This window comes from Antennarius striatus, chromosome 22 (assembly GCF_040054535.1).
Source record: "Antennarius striatus isolate MH-2024 chromosome 22, ASM4005453v1, whole genome shotgun sequence".
NCBI classification, from domain to species: domain Eukaryota; kingdom Metazoa; phylum Chordata; class Actinopteri; order Lophiiformes; family Antennariidae; genus Antennarius; species Antennarius striatus.
The window spans coordinates 5,549,289-5,564,725 of record NC_090797.1 but is presented as its reverse complement, the minus strand read 5'-3'; the positions used below and the strand labels follow the sequence as shown (position 1 = coordinate 5,564,725).

General features: G+C 39.7%; 1 protein-coding gene across 2 annotated transcripts; it reads right to left on the bottom strand.

The window, feature by feature from the left end:
- Window positions 1-357: 357 nt before the first annotated feature.
- Window positions 358-14,658, bottom strand: tspan11 (tetraspanin 11). Of its 2 annotated transcripts, XM_068307456.1 has the most exons (9): window positions 14,548-14,658; window positions 13,183-13,309; window positions 11,094-11,285; window positions 8,360-8,434; window positions 6,917-7,021; window positions 6,538-6,696; window positions 6,238-6,324; window positions 5,082-5,205; window positions 358-3,835 (listed from the first exon to the last, which is right to left on the bottom strand). In XM_068307456.1, exons 2-8 carry the CDS (start codon window positions 13,267-13,269, stop codon window positions 5,128-5,130), a joined length of 783 nt encoding a protein of 260 aa, XP_068163557.1. In that variant the 5' UTR covers window positions 13,270-13,309; window positions 14,548-14,658; the 3' UTR covers window positions 358-3,835; window positions 5,082-5,127. The 2 variants fall into 2 exon arrangements, with proteins under 2 accessions (XP_068163557.1, XP_068163559.1); XM_068307458.1 differs by lacking the exon at window positions 5,082-5,205.
- Window positions 14,659-15,437: the final 779 nt, after the last annotated feature.

The window sequence follows — 15,437 nt, the reverse complement described above, 5'->3', positions numbered from 1 at the left end:
CTGTTTGAACACCCCGTCACGACTGGGATCATTTTTTAAAATGACCATATACTGCATATCATTTCTTGATATTACCATGCTGGAATGCTGACACTTGCAAAGGATGATGGGGGCCAGATGTTTAGCAACCATCAAAGTCAGAGGAGAACATACATGTGTGTTTGTTTCATGGTAATCCATTGGAAAATGTTTCACATGTGTCAGTTCTAACATGGCTAATCAAGAACAAGAGAACCGCACAACCCTAAACTGCAATGTCTTCCTACCAGATTATATGGACATCAGGGCGTGACATTGCGCTTCTAATCTGTGCCAATATCAATAAAAGATAAAACAGTTTGATTGGTCAAAGGGAAGAGTTTAATTTTACAGAAAAAAAAATACACGTTTCTGGAGCAGACATGAAGTTATTTTTTGTTTTCCTAACCTGTTCTTGATGTTCTCTGGTCAGATTTATCATGAAACCTAAAATCTATCTTCTCTTTAAACCACTAGCAAGACACAACAGAAGACATAAACTTCAGTTGGATTTACTTTCTTGAACCCGCCTAAATCTACTTTGAAATTCGCAGAATGCCATAAAATAAAAGTTGGACGACTTCAAGGCCAACAAGTAAATATGCAATAAAACCAACATGCTGGGGAGAAGCACATGAATAGATGCAAATAATGATTTCTAATCAATTAAAAACTGTAGTTTTTGATTTTCGTTGGCGAGTAAGTCCATGCTTGACATCGTGCAGACGTTGGTGGAGTTTTTCTGAGGGAGAAAGTCCACATGAGTTCTGATCTGACCATTCACAGCCATCACATTAGCAGGACTCACTGACAGTCGATGTAATAACACACACGGACACATTGTTCTGTCCTGGCCAAACTCAGTCGACTCATAAAGCATCACATTTGGGTCACTTTTTCCTGCAGTGTGATTTCAGTCCAACCGTCTTCCTGACAGTGTTGTTTCTGAAAAGCCTCTAACGCAATAATTCCTCAACCATACTTGTGCAACTCTGAACACAAAATGTCCAGTCCAACACATGAATTACACAATGTTTCTGATTACAAGGTCTTGAGTAATTCTTCCACATATCAAACACAGGTGTCCTTAAAGTTGTGGTATCATGACAGAAGTAGTTTTACAAGAGCTCAGGATCTACCTTGTGAACACAGAAAAGACACAATCCAAGTTTGTAATGCCACGCTGACATTCAAGGGAGCATAAACTGAACTTAACACAGACGTAAAATTTCTCATTTTGATTTACAGATGGCTCAAAGATGTTTGTTTCTGCTCATCCTTGGAATCTGTTGCGTAAATCTCTTCTTTCCTAAACACACAAACACACAATGGAGGAAGATTGATATATGGAACCGCAAAATGTGTTGTTTTGCAACTTCTTGCGCTGCCCTTTTGACATAATGCCCCTACAGCGAGATGAGGATGCAGGGTTTTCAGCAGTGTGTGTGTGTTGCGCAAAGAGGCCACAGCACATGGGAACACTGACTCTCCAGCTTCTCCTGATTCTCCCTCATTGGTTTCTCCTGGCAGAGACCAATAAACACAACCTCATTTGTACAAGTGCTCTTTGTTTCTATCTTGTCACTGTCAGCGTGCCCATTTTCTGCATCCGAGTACATTTGACATCCAGAGGAAATGAGAGCCATCTTCCTATAGCTGATGAAGACAAAGGAACTGACAGACTCCTAAAGCCAGAATATTGGAGAAGGTCCAAATTAGTCAGAAAACTTGATAAATTGCCCTGAACCGACACATTGTCTTGTAAGAAACCTTCGAGCTGTGGGGAAACAAAGGAACAGGAAAAAAGCTGTCCTTCCTAGGTAATGGTGAGGTTATAGGTCAACAATATGGCATGAATAGTAATACATAAGCTTGAGAAAACTGTCCTGAAATTCCACAAAATCATAAATGACATGGTCTCAACTGCAATGGCTACAAGATTTTCTACCACGACACGAGATTTTACTTTAGCTTACATCCTTTGTTTGGACATTGAGGCTGCTTGTGTCTGTGTGAATACAGACGGCTTCAAAAAAATTACATGAAAACAGCTGTAAAAAGAATAAAAGGCTGAGAGTAGTTAGGACTAATGTAAACAGCAAACTGGATTTGACATGTGTGTAATCACGAGGTTATAAAGAACAGACAAGTGAATCACAGGAAGATGCATTCAAATTAAATCAAATAAGTCTTTGTGATCTGACAGTAAAACCACTCAGGCATCATCCTCTATCATCATCTTCGCTTTCCTATTGATTGGATTTCAACTGAGGAGGAAACAACTTTGTCTCCCTCTGGTGGTTCATTCTTTGTGCTGTACAGAAACATCAGATGGTAGAAATCATGCACGATTCCAACTAGAACGCCACTGGAAAGGAAACACGTCACATTAACTGCCTGTAAAAAATAAATGTTTGCTTCCCACAATGAAACTTTCTTGATGCAACAATATTCAAACATTTATTTATGGAAGTTCAAGCCAACGTTTGGAATATCAAACAGTAGCATGGGGCATATGCAAATGTTACATCCATATCTTCTTGACAACCATTGACATATGTTAGCACCCATCATTAAATAAGCTAATGAGTGATACCATGGTTTGTTCTGGGGGGGCCCTCGGGTCTTTGCATGCGGTGTTTTAAGGAACATGCAAACATGTGAAATGGATATTTCCATTTTTAATGTTTGAAACAGAATCAACTGTTTGTATTTCTTATTCAATAAACCACAAAAGTCGAGCCAAGAGCTGTCATCTCTACAGTGTTTACATCTAATGGAAAGTGTACGGCAAGTGATGGATTAGGTCCTAATCCAGGTCCTTTGGCTCTCACAGAAGGGGCCCAGTGTGTCAAGGGAAGTATAAAAATATGTCAGCAATTCACAAAAGGTAATGGATGTTACTGTTTAAATCTACCATTTGACATTTATATGTTTAGTGTGTAATTCAGTGCAATCAGAAGTAGTTATAATAGCACACAGTATGGTTTAAGGCCAATCTCTTGGTCTGGTAACAGTTTGATTTGTAGCCCGACGCCTGTGTTACCACTGGTTAAATAATCAACCTACTTTTCAACATTCGGTGCTGCTACTTTTAGAAATTTAATATAACTACAAATATAATTATAGCAAAGTAGATTTTCTTATGGTGCCTCTTGTCTTGTTCAGCTCTCTTTCAAACGATTCACGTAGAGAATTTTATAAAATATAATAAAAATTTACGAACAGAATTGTGATACAGACAGAATTTTGTTGGCTAAAGATACAACCAAAAATGACTTCTCTGCATTAAAAGTTACACAAGTGCACAGGTTGCCCTGACTCAGCTTCCTTAAGCTTACTGCTGGAATGTTCAAAACCACTACCAGATAAATGCACAAAGAAAACACGTGACCATTTGCATCATCTGTAATTCTATGGACAGAATGCTTTATGAGTGCACCTCAATAAATCCTCTTTTGACGTCCAGCATGCATGCAAACCGATGCAATCATGACTCAAATGGGCAAGTAGATCCAGGAGGTCACAGTCAGGTGGGTGTCAGAAATGTATGAAACTGGATTAAAGTAAAATGCATAACGGATAAATACTGAACAAGAGGTCAACGGCGCAATTGATTTCTGACTACTATAGCTCCGAAACATTTGTGCACATCGCCTCCATCGCCATGTAAGAGTGGTTCAAGATTTAAAGTTTGATGTTTGGACGTCAGTAGGTCATCGTTCCAGACCGGTGGTGTGTCGGAGGTTCGGAGAGCTTAGTAAGGGTCCATTTTTATCCTTCTGTACAAGCAGCTGGTGAAGACCATCCCACAGACCTGAAAACAGGAAGCTTTAGGTCAGAAGGTGCTTCTCATTCCCCACAGAGAGAAGTTATGAAAGCAGTAGGGGTGGAGAGGGGTTAAAGGTGACAAAGACAATTGAGGAAGGTATGCAGCTGGTAACTATGGCGATGTCAGGAATCGATCAGCTGTTACGGCGGTGACGAGAGTGCGCGCAGGCAAGCAGATGCAAAACGAAGACTCCAAAAAAAAAGAGCTATGCACAAATGTCGATCATACAAACTGGGTGCAACTTCCACATTTCTTTTACATTTTAACTTGTAAGTGTGTATCAATATAGTGCCTGCACAGTAGCTTCAACACAGGAAACATATGTACTTTAACTATTCAATCTCCAAACAATATAACTAAATGTTTCAGCTAATACTCGTACAATAAAAGGTACATTTAATAAAAACAAAACAAAAAACACCTAAATGGTAAAAGAAAACTGCCTCACATGAATATAGAAAATGTTTTAAAGTCATCTGGAAGTTTTTATTCTGATAAAGATGTACAATCCGAGTCTGTTCAGTCTCTACACCAGGATAGGTTCACAGATGTATGCACGAACCTAAAGAGGTCATAAGACATGATTTACAGAAGAATTATGCTATAATCTGCTATAGAAAAGGTACAGAGAGCAGGAACAGATACAGTATTGACCTAAACCCCTGCGTCTGCCCGGCTTGATGGATTGAGAGGCAAGAGCTCAGATTCAATCATGGAGTCTCTAAAAGCCCTCTGAGAAAGCCTGGACGAGCTATTGTGAATCGACTCATCTGCAGGCAAATGGGTTTTTTCCCCTCCTTCACCACCGCAGTGACGATTATACAGAAGTAGAAAACTGCATTGTTTCTATTACTTCTTATTGTTTATATTGAAAGTAGAAAGAAAGAAGAAGCCATTATTTCTTCAGTCAATCATCAATTTTGAAAATATATATATATATATATATATATATATATATAAAATCTTAATACAGAATTATAGAGTAAAAACTGTAAAAGCCTATTTCACCACGGTGATTTATCCTGTAGTTCACATCATGCTCCAACATAAATATACCGGTCTCTTACATACAGTTATGGACAAGTAATCTACGATGTACAGCCAAAGCCAGGCAGTGGAATGTGTCACATCAGGCAGAAGATCATGCAAGACGTGTGGCCACAGAATTCACAATTAACACGGAGCAAACAAACATGCAGTCAGATATAAATTTCTACAGCTGCACCCCAACCTTTTCTCTCCAGTTGATTAAACCACAAAGCTGCTTTAGAGCTAAATCACAATGTACCGAAGTCCTCCTCCTCTTCTTTATAGAGCAGATAAATAAAGCAGGCTGTCAAGACTGCCCCGGCCAGCTACAGCGACACCGCACACAGAAATACACACATAAAGACAAAGAGTGCAAGTCACCATAGACAGGTTAGGACGGTACACAAGGCACACATGTTGTGTGTACCGTAAATTTTAAAGATGAGAACTACAGATGGTCTGAGTTAAGGATCCACGGTATTTCAGTGAAACTGGAGAAAGGACCATTTAAAAGCAACATATGTTTGAATTTCAGGTGTGTTATCTAATAATTTAAGACAAAATGAAAAAGCATCCATGATCTACTTTTGATAACATATTTTATGTGACTGGCTTTGATTAATACAACGTAAACAAACAAACAAATAAATAAATAAATACAAAACAGCTTGCATTGCATTTTGGATTTTATGTCAGATTTACCAGAAGTGTCATAAAATGTAACTTATCTTTATGGTCGCTATCCCTTCTCATTATTTTGAGATTTACAAAAACTCACAGACTGGTGTTTTCTTTAGCTGATTTTGCACATTTTAATTATTACAATTGAGAATTTCTAGATCCATGTCAGCAGGGTGTCCCGCCTTCTTGCCGGTTCCCATGTGCCTGATGAAAACTGTTCAACCTAAATAGTATGTAAAATGTTGGCCATTAAAAAGGGTATGTGGCTTATGAAAACCACAGGGGTAGAATCAGTGCAGGTTTGTTTTGTCTCAAGTTTATGTACAAAGAGCAATAAAAAGGACTGTAAGCCAACACGGAATTGTAAAAACACACCACTCTGAAAAGCCTAAAATCTCCAGTCGATCTCAGACAAATCAAATAATAGGACTGAACTAAACCAGATAATGATAAAGTCTAGGGTGAGAGAAAAAAGTGTTCATTTAGAAGTTGTTGACATGCTGCATTGGTAGATTTTCTGTAATGAAAATAGTGCTGCATTTATCAGGGGTTTTGTAAGGTTTCGTTTAATAAAGAACAACATCTCCTTTTAAAAGGAGAATTTTAATTTGGAGAAAATTTTTTAAATGTGTTGATATAAGGCTTACTGACGATGAACAGAGCAGAGTTTTGTTTACCTGCAAACAAGCCACCCCTATTCCCACAGCTCCAATGACCAACAGATGGTCGGCCAGAAACTGCTCCAATTTAGTGATGCAACCGCCCTGCAGCAGCAAAGGCACATAATGAAATATAATCATACAATGGACAAGAGCTATATTGATTTTTCTCATCTTGACATTAAGATTAGTTCAAATTCAATGTATAATTTGTATGTATCAACAGTGGATTCCGTAAATGCTAGCGATATTTACTTTGATTATTACACTGACAATCATTTAGCACCTCCACTTCTCAGCAGCATGTAGTCCACCTACCTCCACCTTGTAGATGTTTGAAGGGTGGTCTCTCTTGCCACAGTAGGGGGTGATGGTTTTGCAGCAGCTGTCTGGCACCAACCTACCTTCCGCCAGGTTTGACGAAATGTACACACTTGTCATCCAGTCATGCGAGTTGTTACTGCCGCAGCACTTGAACTGGAATCAAAAAAAGAAGGTTCTGTTTCAAGATGTCGGTTTTAAAACCCAAATTCCTCATCTTTTTCATCATAACTATGTTTTTTGGGGTCAGATTCACTGTGTGAACCCTGACATACAGCTGAGGGAAGAAGTAACTACACATAATCATCCTATTTGAAGAAAAATGTGGAAAACTGTGTTAGGTGAATGAACAAAACTTTGTAAATATAGATTATACATCCTGTTGTAGTCTGTCCACAGCCAGTGTGATGCCCTCCTTTCCCGGTTGGGCGTAGTTGTCCGTCATAGTCTGGTTGAGATGCTGCTTCAGTTCCTCACTGAGCTGAAAGTGTGGAACAAAGAGATACAACAGACACACATAGAGAGAGAGGAAAACAGCATGAGACACAAGGTGGTGGCATATTTATGGGAGGTAACAATTTATTTTGTATCCACAGCCTCATTTGATGTATATGGGATACATCACATGTACGGGATCAAGGACGATAGGAGGAGAAAGTGAATGAGTGGGAGGATTAAGCAAAGACACAAAACTCCCATGCATCTGTGAGTCTTACGATTGGAAAAAAAAAAGACATTGAAGACTCACAACATAGCCTTTCATAAGTGTATAGGTGTGCACACACAGGAGAGACAACGGGAAACAGAGAGGATGACAGGTCTTATCCTTAAAGCGATAAATCCTTTTCTATTATAATAAACCTGTGAGCTTGTTTTCAGATAGCACAGTGCTGTCTGCTGTTCTAGCTGACTGACAGGCAGAAACAAGATCTGAAGAACAGCAAGTTTAGATAAAGTCCAGATGCAGAACAAAACACTTAGAGAACCAGGTGTACCGACAGAGAAAAATGAACAGCAAAGCCAAAAGACGTGCTGTGGATTCTCCTGTGACTCATCTTCATCCAAGCCCTACGAGATAAAATAGAGACTACGAGAAACCTATATAACCATATTCCTTTCAAAAAGTGCAAAGATCCACTGACTGAAAAGGAGCTAACACTATAAAGCTCACCATCAACTCAAGTGAACATTAGAAAAATGTACCTAAATCAATATTGGAGCAATGCCACAAATTTCAAGCCAATGGACACAAATGTCATAAATAAACAAGTCAAATGATTTTCTAGCAAAGATTTATTTATCTATAATGCATTCAAGGATGACTCATTTTTTCTTTGCCTTATTTTTCTACTTTTCGCCATCTCGACAGCCGAGTTTGTTCAGAAGTGTCTTCACAGCACTTTTGAACGTTCTCTTTTTGGCAGAAAGTTCTCCTCTTGGTGCAACAACAATCTCTAACACTCGAACCTAAAAAAAGCTATTCAAACTTTCTCTCTTGCAAAACACCCTCACCCAGCAGCCGTTTGCATCCAAAATTCTGTTTGTTAAATAAAACGAAGATTATACAACAGATCGGTTTGATAGTTTTGATATGGAATCACAAAATGAAGGTTTTTAATTCTCATGCAGTGTAGGGTATAAGGACAAACCGCAGGAAGGTTTCAGGAGGCATCCTGTAAGAACTTCATGAGTTAAAAATCAAGAATAAACCACTAAAATGAACATTTCAGGATATTTTAAGGATGGGTGACACTTGTGTCACAGTGGGTTCTTATGGGTTGAATGAAGTAGTGGTTATATTTCAGCACTGATCACTTACCCTATGGTAATAGACATAAGCCAGAACTCCAGCCACCAGTTCGATCAGGAAGACCAACAGCAGGCAGAAGAAATACTGTGGGCGAAAAAGAAGACGCAGAAATATGCTGAGGTAAAAACTTTCTCACACTCTTAGCAGCTCAATAAAGACTTCCATCAACTGTCATTCTGCTGCATCTGCTACTCGTAACACAGATGGCAAAGCCACACAAAAGCACAGAAAAATAAAAAATCAACTTGACAGAGTGTAGAATCATATTTCTCTCCGGCATCTTTTAAAACGCACTAAGAGCTGCTTTACAAGCAGCTAAATGATGCATGATCATCAAAATCAAAACAGCATCTTGTCATTAAACTGTGCAAAAATCATTGAAACATCAATCATCACTGCATCCTGAAAGTTCATTTGTATTACTACAGAAAACACGGAGGATGATGAATCAGACATCAAGTGTAATTGACTACAAAGCAAATCAATACATGAGTGGCTTTAAACAAAAAAATATCAATGAAAAATAAACTCTATTAGCTCTAATTGCAGGCTTCCGCTTTAATGAGTTCCATTGCACAAACAGAAATGAACAGCTTCACCTTTAGAGTGCTAGACTGACAGCTGTGGGATAAAAAAAAGAAAAACCCTCACACCGCAGTTTAAAATGATGCAGGAACAAATCTTTTGATGGTTTATATTAGACAAAATGTTGCTTCACTGGTTTCCCTTCACCCGAGCTCGGTGGATGCTCTACTATCCTATGGGACGTGGGAAACAAGAAAGTGAGTGGTCAAACAGCCACAGGGGAGCGACAATCTCAGAGAGGGAATATGACACATAAGCAAAGGTTCACTCTGTCTTGCAGTGATAACAGGAATCATGTCGTACAGCAGCAGAGTCTGCCCTGTTCGTCACAAGAACAAATAAAGGCACCCAATCAGAGAGAGGAAAGGCAAAGAGCCTGGTGTGAACCCCCTAATGTGCACCGCACCACATTTCTACTTGCGTTCAGGCAAACATTAACGACCTAATGTATTCACTTTCCAATGCAGGATTTGCAACGCTCCTTCCGACACATTTTATTGCCCGGCTGCACACGCAGCCCCTCCAGCAGGACATCATGCTGTTTCGGCAGACGTGCTTTTCCAAAGGTTGCGTCTGTAGATATAAGTGTCTGTGTGATCAGGACCAAACTTCACCCATCCTTGATACGCATATGCTCAAATCACAAACTGATCACCCAAAACTAATTTAGTAATTACCAGATCAGCAGTTATAATCAATCAAAATGTACTAGAATCTAAATCCACATCACCCCTGCCACCCTGACTCCTCTTGCTCCATCCATCAACAGTAGATGGATGGATCTATAAATAGTCCTGCTGCAGTGAACGCTCACCTCCCGCCTGCTTCTCTCCCAACAGGCCTTGCGTCTGTAAAATAATGAGGACAGTAAGGGTCCTGTTAGAACCACATGTCACCATCCAGTCATTGAACCTCACCCCAGGATGAGAACGGATGAGTTACATGACATTTTGTTGCATGCAGTTTTACACAGGAAGCAAATGCTTGCATTCACATTGGCAAGCAACTACTGTATCTTCTCATTGTGGACATAACCTGTGAAATATAACAAGCACCCTCGATCAGTAGCATTGTAGAGATGTCAATCAGAGAGCCAAGGCTTACTGATCAAAATTTGATCAATGCACCACAGGCTTGATGAACAGGCTCCTGATAAATGCAATAAATGTTTGACATGGCACAAATCATGGTCGCCCACTTGCAGGAAGAGCAGTTCTGGTCTGATAACATCTGTCGCACTTGTTCAAAGAGCTCTTCTAAACTTATTGGAGCAGTATATCACATGACTAAAGTAATTGGCTTGCAGCTATCTGTAATAAAACCTAGTTTCCTCACAATCTTGAATTATATAGTAAGTATAGATTTATAGCTGTCCTGTTTGAATACATTAAAAAAAATAGTCAACAGACAAAGCAGATTCACATTCTGATGCATTTCCTCCGAAGTTCTCGTCTGAATGATGAGGAAACTAAAAAAAAGGTGCACATGTCACCAAAATAAAATGCTCAAATAACAAACAGGCCTTTCAGGATCTAAAATGATGGGAGAGGGAACTACCAGTCCCCAAAACCACCCACTAATTCTATCAAAATGAACAACAACAGAACTGGCCCAGAACCAAGAGAAATTTCAACTGGGAGTCAACGGAAAATGGAAGAAAGAAAATATATGAAATGGAATCTGGTTGAAACAGGAATTCCCACACATTAGTTTAAATAAAGAAAAAATAAACCCTTCCAACACACTCTCTGTTCAAATTCCCGCTGGAAAACAGAAACACAGAAAGTGAACTGATGGTGCTGACTCTCTGGAGACTGAGCATGGAACACCAACCTACTTATATAACCTCCAAGCCGGGCTGACTGCCGTCAACTGGGGAAGAATGTCGCAGGTGCACCCAATACCTCCAGAGGAGCAAGGGTGACCTAGATATCCAGATTCCTCTGACCATAACAAGGAACACAGATGCCCCCTGCTACTGGAAAAAAAAATATGGGCAAACTGACATGAAACCAACTTAAAACTGTATAGGAATATAAAAACAAGCTCAGTAAAAAAACATCCAATGTGTGAAATTTCTAACTTTGTTAAAATGTATGCTAAATCATGGAAAACAAACAGGCTTTGCAGAAACCCCTCTGTGGGTCCCTGGCCTCACCGTGGACAGACAGCTTCTCTGCTCACGGATGACAGCACAGCAGCCCAAGAAGCCCGTAACCACCACCAAGCTGCCGGCCAGGATGAGGATATATGCAGAGACAGCAAAAGTGCTGGATGCCAGCAGACTCAAGTAGTCACTCTTCTCCACTAGAGTCCAGACTCCTACACCCAAAACAGCTGCTCCACCCGCCTGAAAACAAGAACAGACGAGGGGAAGGGAAGCGGTTGTGGTGTTAGGGGAAGGGGGGTATAAAAGTTTGCAGGTAAGAAAAATGCTGAAAAGAAGACAAGCGACAAGCATGGTGGGGAAAAAAACATTCAAAGGGAATTTATTGATGGCTTTCACAGGGAAACAGTAAATGTGTTATGACATCTCTGTTCAGAAAAAACAAAGGAAAAAACATTCCACCACTTTCAAGGGCAGGAAGTGACAAACAGGAAGTAAGTTTAATGCTATGAGATGAGTCCCAGAAAGGCAACAAGAGAAAACAATGAGAGAATTTAAAAAAATGGAAGAGGAGAGAGAGAGAGAGAGCGAGAGAGAGAGAGAGAGACGGAGAGAGAGAGAGAGAGAGAGAGAGAGAGAGAGAGAGAGAGAAGCAGTAAAGGAGAAAAAAGAAATAGAGGAGCAGCCAAGCATAACTTCCATCACAGCATTAGGACCATGGAATTTCAGAGGCCAAGTCAGGACATAAAGACCACTTCCTCTCAAACACTCCTGGGTAACAGACCCAGGGTGGTGCCCAGATCTGTTCCTGTCATCGGTTTCACAAGCATACAGATAGGAAATGTCTCGGAGAGCGTCTCCTGTTCATCCCCCCGTTTCATTTCCATCAAAAGCCAGATTCACAGGCCTCAGAGAGACATTACTGTTAGCAAGCTATAGCATGTATTTAGGAATTAAAACACAAAAATGTTAATAGAAAATAATATATCTTTAAAATGTTTTAAATAAACCAAGGGCTGAGCCAGTACTTTAGGGTAAGTTTGGATTCTGTTAAATCCAAAGGTGGTATCAATATTTATTAAACTCTAATCCCTGACAGAATCTGCTCGCTAGGCTACAATGATCCAATCTAAGCGTATAAATATTTAGAAAGACAAAAACCAAGGGAAATCCTTGTAAAAGATGCCCAGATGACTAATCATGTTATGATGGTGAGTCTAAAACCTGAGGTGAGGAAAAATATGCCTCTGCATTCAGTATTCCCTTTGCTTCTTGACTCCAGATGCTATACAGTATTCTTAATAGGAAACACTTTTAGCAGTAAATTGCAGTATCATAATGTGTGTTGCCAAAGAGCAGGACTGACACTGTATCCCATCACTCACCCACGAGCCCTAAATAATCCATGACTCGCTTTGGGCTGAGTCCACGGGTCAAATATTTCAGAATCAGAACTCAGACCGCTCTCTCTTCTTGCGGAGATTGAGTATGTCTGCAGTTTTTAAAAGAAGTCCTTTTTATACCGTCTGAAAGCAGTAACATATGATTCTAAGTAGATTTTTAAACTATGGCTTATTTGTTCTTAATCGTGAATCAATGCAATTCGCCACCTGACAAAGAGGTTCAGATTTAACGGTGTGTTCACACCTTCCCTTGGACCAGGAGTTCTGAAACAGTAATAACACCGCCTTCATTTTTCATTTACCTAATCGGAAAATGGCGTTCATTCCAGTTTCCTACACTTTAGGTTGATTTGCTGCAGGATTTGTTCAGCATGAATCAACCAAATGCAAAATTATCTTAAGAGGGTTATTCCTTTCCAAAGTCACCCAGTAATTAAAGACCAATTAAAACAGAATGAATAAATGTCTCCCTAATGCTCTGTGGAAACACATAACGGTGGGGGGGTTAACATCCAGATGTGACATGACTAAAATCTATATTCTAGTTAGATGGAGTTTTGGTGAAAATAACCAGGATCCAAAAATATAACGTGATGTGACTTGTCAATGATAATGCCTGATTGTTCAACCATCTGGCTATAAACTAGTACTTATAGAAAGCTTTGGAATATATGTGTGTAAACGGTTTTAACGAGAGTAGGGGTCCGACAAGTACTGCATTCACAGATGTAACTTACCCAGAAGAAAAAGTTGAAAACAAAGAGGAGGTACTTGAGACACACCGTCAGCCAGTCATCCTGGTCATCTTTACAAGCTGTAGACATTTTGCTTCCTCCAATTCAGTCCTGACAGGATAGGGTTTTCCTCGATGGAATAAGAAGATATGGAAAATAAATTTTGACTGCAAAAATTATTTCAAACTACTAGCAAGTTCCAATCACATTTCTATTACAAGACTGCGACTTTTAACACTTGTAGTGCGTCCAAAGCTTTTGACAAAGCAGAAGTTCAGCCACTCTAGTATTATCTGTGTATCTCTTCAATTTTGTATTTCCTTTTCAACCCAACCAGTCAAAGCAGAGGATCGTCCCCCAGAGAGTCAGGAGCTGCTCGTTGTTTCCTTCCAATAGGGAGTTTTTCCTGGCCACTGTCGTTTAATGCTTGCTCTCAGGGGTTCAGTAGGTTCCTTCTTTATTCTGTGTAAAGTGCTTCAAGACGCCTCTGGTGTGAATCAGCGCTGTATAAATAAAGTTGAGTTGACTTTTCTAACTGAGAGTCTGCTATATTTCATTTTTGTATGGCTTGACTAACTTAAATGATGCAGCTTTGACATCAGAATATCACCTCCACTTATTTTATCCACAAACCACATCTTTAAATTATTCATGGGGACTGAAAAGACCATAAACCTCCGAGTCATTAATTGATCTGCATCCAGTTCTAGTTCTGTAAATAAAAGGCCTTTTTTTTGGTGGAGAGCAAAACAGATCCATAAAATTGATCTGCAGTGTCTCTCAGCGGAGAGCATCAGAGCTAACGGTGCAGGTGCACCAACCTTTTTTAAAGTTGTTGAACTATTGCTACAGGATTTTGACTATGTGGCCTATTTATACCACACACTGATAATATTATAGTTGGCCTGTTTGAGGCACATATATAACGCAAGCAGGTTCTTCTTAATCTTACGGATGTGATGATTTAATTTTACCCAAAAGGCTGTAAATTACTCCTCAACGTTGGCCAATATGTCGCCGGGGGGGGGGGGACAGCTGTTAACATGCTAATGTGGTTTCTTCTCGGGATGAGCTCGTCGGACTTTGACCCAGACGTCGTTTTAACGACAGAGACGAGTCATAAATCGATCAGATTATACGTGTTTCATGGTTTACGACAAACTTTGTAGCTTCATCTTTGTCGGGATAGGGTGTAGCTTCAGGCTAGAGCATCCTGTAAAAAAACAAAACAAAAAAAAAACACCTGCGTCGTTGATGCACAGGACAAAAGTTTAAGCGGATTTTCTCGCCCTTACATCGACATACTGATGTTTTCGCGTCATACCCAGGAACATACTCACCAGACAAGCGTTTAGTGGAAATATTTACCTCGTTTGGATGCTAATCCTGTCAGTTCACAGCGTACAGTACTGCAGCAGCGAGCGTTTCGTCCAGTCAAGCTTGTTGCTCTCAGGGTGTCCGACCGCAGGTCTGTGCAGATGGTGCTTTTAGGTGCAGCTCGTTTTTTTTTTAACTTACGGGACGTACTTCATGACGAACGCAATCTACTCACAGATAATGGCTTAACAAACACACACTAACTAGTCCAATATGGTATAGAATAAATATTTTAACATGAGTAACCGTATTTTTAACATTATCAGCTTTATCTGTAGTCTCTTTGAGAATATCCACTTTAAAAAATACAACGAATGTACATATAGTTTCAAGATTCATTATTTTGAAAATGTCCCGACTCAATGCTAACTTTCTCACCAAATTTAGGACAGAATGCAACCTACGGTATAGATGTGTGTCTTGTGCTGATGTAGAAATATCTAGGAAAATATTGCGCGTAATAAACTGTTTCATTAATTAACTAACGTAACTAATTAATATAGTATTTTGATTTCAATGTATGTACATTTGGCATAATACATACGATTATTAGGGTTTTTTTCAAATGCTGACGATACCTAATGTTTTTTTTAATGTAAAATATTTCCGCGAGCTCTTGAACGCAGCATAGTGTTAACTTGTGGAAAGGGTCACAATCGACGGGAGGAAGTGGAGTTGTTACTCAAAGCTGAATGGTGGCGAGCCTTAGTTACAATGTAACCACATACCCCCTGAAGAATTTGTCAATGAGGTGTACATGAATAAACAGAGGCAACACACGCAACGGCGAGCACAGCGTCAAACCTAGTGAAAGGGTTGTGTTTGCAATGACAGGGATTGAATGTCAGGCAGTAGAATCCGTTGCAGTGCACTTGGATACA